The sequence below is a fragment of the Penaeus monodon genome, unplaced genomic scaffold (genome assembly GCF_015228065.2).
Source record: "Penaeus monodon isolate SGIC_2016 unplaced genomic scaffold, NSTDA_Pmon_1 PmonScaffold_2730, whole genome shotgun sequence".
Taxonomy (NCBI): Eukaryota; Metazoa; Arthropoda; class Malacostraca; order Decapoda; family Penaeidae; genus Penaeus; species Penaeus monodon.
Genome location: NW_023657384.1, coordinates 8,530 through 14,128, shown reverse-complemented (window position 1 = coordinate 14,128; position 5,599 = coordinate 8,530). Strand labels below are relative to the sequence as shown.

The 5,599-nt window shown below is 38.2% G+C and overlaps 1 protein-coding gene across 1 annotated transcript; it reads left to right on the top strand.

Moving 5' to 3' along the window:
• The first annotated feature begins 601 nt into the window (after positions 1-601).
• Positions 602-4,182, top strand: LOC119570449 (proline-rich extensin-like protein EPR1). The gene is made up of 7 exons (XM_037918177.1): positions 602-613; positions 786-893; positions 1,018-1,389; positions 2,867-2,998; positions 3,243-3,261; positions 3,527-3,715; positions 3,860-4,182. The coding sequence occupies exons 1-7, from the start codon at positions 602-604 to the stop codon at positions 4,180-4,182; spliced, it is 1,155 nt and encodes a 384-aa protein (XP_037774105.1).
• Positions 4,183-5,599: the final 1,417 nt, after the last annotated feature.

Below are 5,599 nucleotides of genomic sequence, written 5' to 3'. Positions count from 1 at the left end.
TTGGATTTTTTTCCAAAATTTAAAGTAGTGATTTTTATTCCACAGAGCCTGTGCAATAAACTTTTGCTCGCTATTGTTTTTACTTTCTTCCAGTTAAGACCTTAGTCTATCATAAAAGGGAAAATTCTCAAAGTCCCAACAAGTTTGTTTTCATGGAACCGTAAATTTTTTCTCTTCTTTTTGTAGCCCCTTCTTTTTTTATCGGTGTCACAGCTGAAAAGACTCTTTCTGTGAGGCCACGGTGGAGAGATTATAAAGGAGAGCTGCGATTTTGCGAAGCGACGACTTACACACAAAAGGAATTTCCCTGAAAGAAGGTATAAAGAGGAATACCATCGGTTTTCCCTCTTTTTAGCCGGATCCCCAAAACTGCATTTGATGAAATCAAACATATTTTGAAAGTTATTTTTCTCCTCAAGATGAATTTGGGATTTCGAAGTATTTAAAATTTTGATTGACTTGCGGAAAGGCCAAGATCATTCTGACAATTTCCCTTTGGCGAAAAAAAACAAGAGTGCCCTTCACGGTCAACGCAAGCGGCACGAGCTAAAAAAAAAAAGGGGAGGCACCCAAACACGCCACAACCTTCTAAAACCTCAACATGATGCAAAAGGTAGTGACTGAGATGGTGCCTTCTGTGATATTTGAAGTTTACGAACTGGAAAGATTTTACTCCATTTACCAATGCATTCTATTTTTCCAACGGGTAGGTTGGGTGTGGTGGTAGGCGTGGTCCCCGGTTTTCTGGCGATATCACACCATAAAGATTTTCTCTGACCCCCTAGATCCCCATGCTGCCCCTTTACATTATACCCCGTAAACCCGTCCCCCCTGAAACCCCATGCGCCCCAGTGCACCAGTCCCCAGTGCACCATGCTCCCCCTGGGCCCTGTGCCTTGTAACAGGGAAAAGGAAGCCCCGTTTACCTAGTGTTCTCTTTTTCACATAACGTTTTTTGGTTTATATTTCTATTATCTATGATGAGAGAAATTTTTTTTGCCTTCTGTCAAAACGAAGACATTGTCACGAAACACCCGTCCATCTTTTTGGGACCCCTCCACAACGCCCGAGACTGTCAACGACGACTACCCCGGCACCCACTTCGGCCACTGGGAGGCTCGCGACGCTACAGACGGAGGGCAAGTACTTCGTGCACCTTCCCGACGGCCGCCCCAGACCGTACAACTACCCCGACGAGACGGCTACCACCCCCCCGTCCTCGAGGGGAGGCCCCACTACGACGCCCACGCAGCCCCCCACCAGCCCCTGCTAAGCTTACCACCCCCCTCAACCAGCATATCAGCCCCTGACCGCATCCCACCCCCCCAAACCACATTCATGCCCCAATTGTCCCCACCTATCATGCCTAATTTAAAAGAATATTCTTGTGTACAAAAAGTTTCAATGAACATTGTCAATATTTAAAACACTTTGTATAAAAATGTACATTGTATTAAAAAAAAAAGGGGAAAAATCTAACCCTTTGATCAAGCAAAACCTTTCTATTAGTAAAAAAGTTCTTATAGAAAAAGGAAATTTCCATTCCTATAGTACATAAATGACATTCCATAAGTGACCTTTCAAAAAAGACACAAGACTATCCATTCCGGGAAAAAAGCCATGATTGAGCTTTTTTGGGGGTTTTCCCCCCATATGGTTATCGTTTATTTTAATTTCTTTTTATTTTAAAAAAGGGTTTTCAGTCAGTATTTTGTAGCAAACAAAAACCAAAATATAAAAAAACATATATATTATATAATATATATATATATTATATAATATTATATATTTTTTATGTATGTTGTGTGTGTCCGTTTGAAATTTTTTTTGCAAATATCAATTTACATGTTTAAAAACGGGCCGGGGAAAAAATATCTAAACATCTATATGTGTGAACTTTTGTTTTAAAGATGGTGTTCATTGGAAATCAATGGATGTATTTAGAGAACGCTTTAAAAATGTCTGCATATATATTCCCTTGCATAGATAAATACTAGACACTTATATATGTACAGATTATAATATGTACTTTTGGTGTGTGCACACACAATACAAATACACAAAAAAACACAAACTCACTCCCACTCACTCACACAGAACAGGCACACTTACACATGCACACACTACCCCACACCACTCACCACTCCACACACACAGACACACAATACAGCCCACACAAAAAAACCCCTGCACCAAAAAACATACACCCCACACACAAAAAAAACATCACATATAATCATGTATATACATATAAATCTACATGATGAAAAACTACAGATCTCCTATCTTCTATACATATCAGTGAATTTCCCTTCTTTTGGGATACTTGTGTTTTGGTCTGTTTTCTCACCCCTCTCCTTCTTATATATAATATATATTTTTTATATAATATATATAATATATATATAATATATATATATATATTTTAATAATACTAAATATACATAGCATTTTAAAGTAAGTTTTCTGTCAATTATAGTTAGTCTTTTTTGTAAATATCACACAAATTTAATTTGAAGATTACCATCAATTACGCCCCCCCCCCCCTCAAAAAAAAAAAAAAAAAAAAAATTTGAAACTTCCCCCAGTCTGGCGAACTTATTAAATTTAAAAAGGCCATCGTCGACGTCCCTGAAAAGCTGCACCTAGGTCATCTCTAAATATTTTTCTTATTTCTTCAATGAAAAAAAAGAAAGGAATCAACAAAAAAACTTTTTATCTACTAGCAGGGAAAAAATTTGCATAAAAAAAAAAACTATTTTGTTCTGTTAAAAAAAGAGTTTTAAAATATTTATGCGTGTGTAATGCATAACGTTGAGGATTGGATTTTTTCCAAATTTAAAGTGGTGATTTTATTATTCCACAGAGCACTGTGCAATACAGTAGTCTCGCCATTGTAATTTATTCCCTTCCAGAAAAAAGACAATATAGACACAATAAGGATATCTCTGATGTCCTAACAATGTCTTCGTCGTATACTGGAACCCTGATCATTTTTGTCTTTTTTTTTTTTTTGTAGTCCCTTCTTTGTTTTCGGTTCACAGCTGGTAAGACTTCTATCGTGGCTGCCCAGTGGAGTGTTAGAAGGAGAGCTGCGACTGGAAGCGATCGCCCTTTGACAAAAAGGGGAATTCCAACTGAAAGAAGGGTCAAGGAAATCCCATCGAATTCCCTGTCTGGGCCGGGTTTCCAAACTGTTTGATGAACATAAACATAGTTTAAAAGTTAACTTTCTCTACAAGATAAAGTTGGACTTCCAACGTAGTTATTTTTGTTTGACTTGCAGGAAAGGCCAAAAGAGCTTCTGACAAGACCCCTTTTAGGGGGACACAAAAACAATGCCTTCAGGGTAAACACAAGCGACGCGGCAGCTTAAAAAAAGGGGGGCATTTCCCAAAACACACCCAAAACCCTTTCTAAACTTCAACATGATGGAAAGGTGTGCTTTGAGATGGTGCTTTCGTGCTTAAAAATTTTAAAACTGGGAAAGATTGACTCCTTTTAGCTTTTCTATTTCCCAAAACAGGTAGGCTTGGTGTGGTGGCAGGCCGTCGCCCTGGTTTCAGGCGAACATCACCAGTAAAGATTTCTCTGCACCCCCCCACTGGGTCACCAGCAGCTCCTTACACCATGTCCCCTGTACACCATACTCCCCCCAGTGCCCATGCTCCCCCTGTAGTCCTGCTGCTCCTTACATCACGAAAAGGAACCCTCCGTTTACCCTTTAATTTTATTTTCTTCCTTTAACATTTGTTTGGTTTCATGATTTCATATTATTATAGTAGTAGAAAAGGTTTTTGAAAAGGATCCCTTCTATCAAACAAACACTATGTCACGTAACCCACTCCACTCATTGTAGACGGCCCCACACTAGCCTTCGAGTACGCTGTCAACGCGACAGCCGGCCCCATTGGGCCACTCGGAGGTCGCGGGGGGGCTACAAGACGGGGGGGAAAGTACTTCGTGCCCTCCCGAGGCCGCGCCCCGCCCGTCCCTTACTACCCGACGAGACTGGCTACCACCCCACCGCCCCGTACAGGGGACGGCCCACTACGACCCCCAGCAGCCTTCCCCTCCCACCCCCTCAACCAGCATATCACGACCGACCGCATCCCACCCCCCGAACCAGAAATCACCCCCCCTGACCAGTACCCCCCAATTGTACCCACCTATCATGCCTAATTTAAAAATATTCGTGGTAGGGGGGGAAAGTTCAGTGAACTTGTCAATTTTTAAAAAAGACTTTTGTTAAAAAAAATGAGTTTGGGAATTAACCCTTTTACTAAAGCAACAACCTTTTTAGTAAAAAACCCTCTTAAGACAAGGAATTCCCCGTTCCTATAACACATAATTGACATGGAAGTGTCCTTCAAGAAAGAACAAGAACACCAATTCCAAAATGCACGATTGAAGTATTTTTGGGGGTATTTCGCACATATGGTATCCGTTTTTTTTAATTTTTTATTTATTTTTAAAAAGGTTGTCGTATATAGCCGAAAACAACACAACACAAACACCACAAATATATATATATATTATTATATATATATATATATAAATTAATATATATGTATATGTATATGTTAAAATATATATATATATATTATATAAATATATATATATATATGTTGGGGTTTTGGGTGTGGTGTGGGGTTGTGTGTGTGTGTTTGAAAAATTTTTTGAAATGTCAATATACTCCCTTAAAACGGGCCGGGGAAAAATATCTCAGCATCTATTGGGGTGACCTTTTGTTTTAAGAGGGTGTTCTTGAGAAATCAATTGGAGTTTTTAGGAAGCTTAAAATGTCGCAATTTTTAAACCTAGCATAGATAGATACTACGACTTTTATATGTACAGATCTATGTATATGTACGTGTGGTGTGTCCCACACAACATCACACACAAACACACCACACTCACTCCTCACTCACACACACCACACACAGACACACATATCTGCACACACAAACACACACACAACACCCCACACACCACCAAAATGCACACAAAAACATCACACAAAAAAAAACATAAAATATATACATGTATATACATAACATACCTACAGCATGAAAACATACAGATTACCTTTCTATCTAACATACTTGTGAATTTTCCTCTTCATCTTTTGGTACGTATTTTTTGTGTCGTGTTCTCACTCCCTCTCTCTGTTTAAAATTATATATATATATATATATAATTATAAATATATATATATTATATACTAAATATACATATCCAATCTTAAGTAAGCTTTCAAATTAAGTTATTTTTTTTGTCTATTATAAACCAAAAATTTAAATTTGAAATGTTCCCTATCAATTTAGCCCCCTAAAAAAAATGATTAAAAAAAAAGGTTGAAACTTCTCCCAGTCTGACTGAACTTACTGTTTAAAAGGACCATCAGTCAGACGTCCCCTGAAAACCTGCCCCCTAGTTTTATCTCTGAATATCTTCTTTTTTTCTTCTAATGTAAAGAGAAGGAATCCAAAAAACATTTGTAAAACTAGAGGGAAAAATTTGCAAAAAAGGAACTTTTTTGTTCGATTAAAAAGAGCTTTTAAAAAATTTTTTATGGTTGGTAATCAAAACGCTGAGG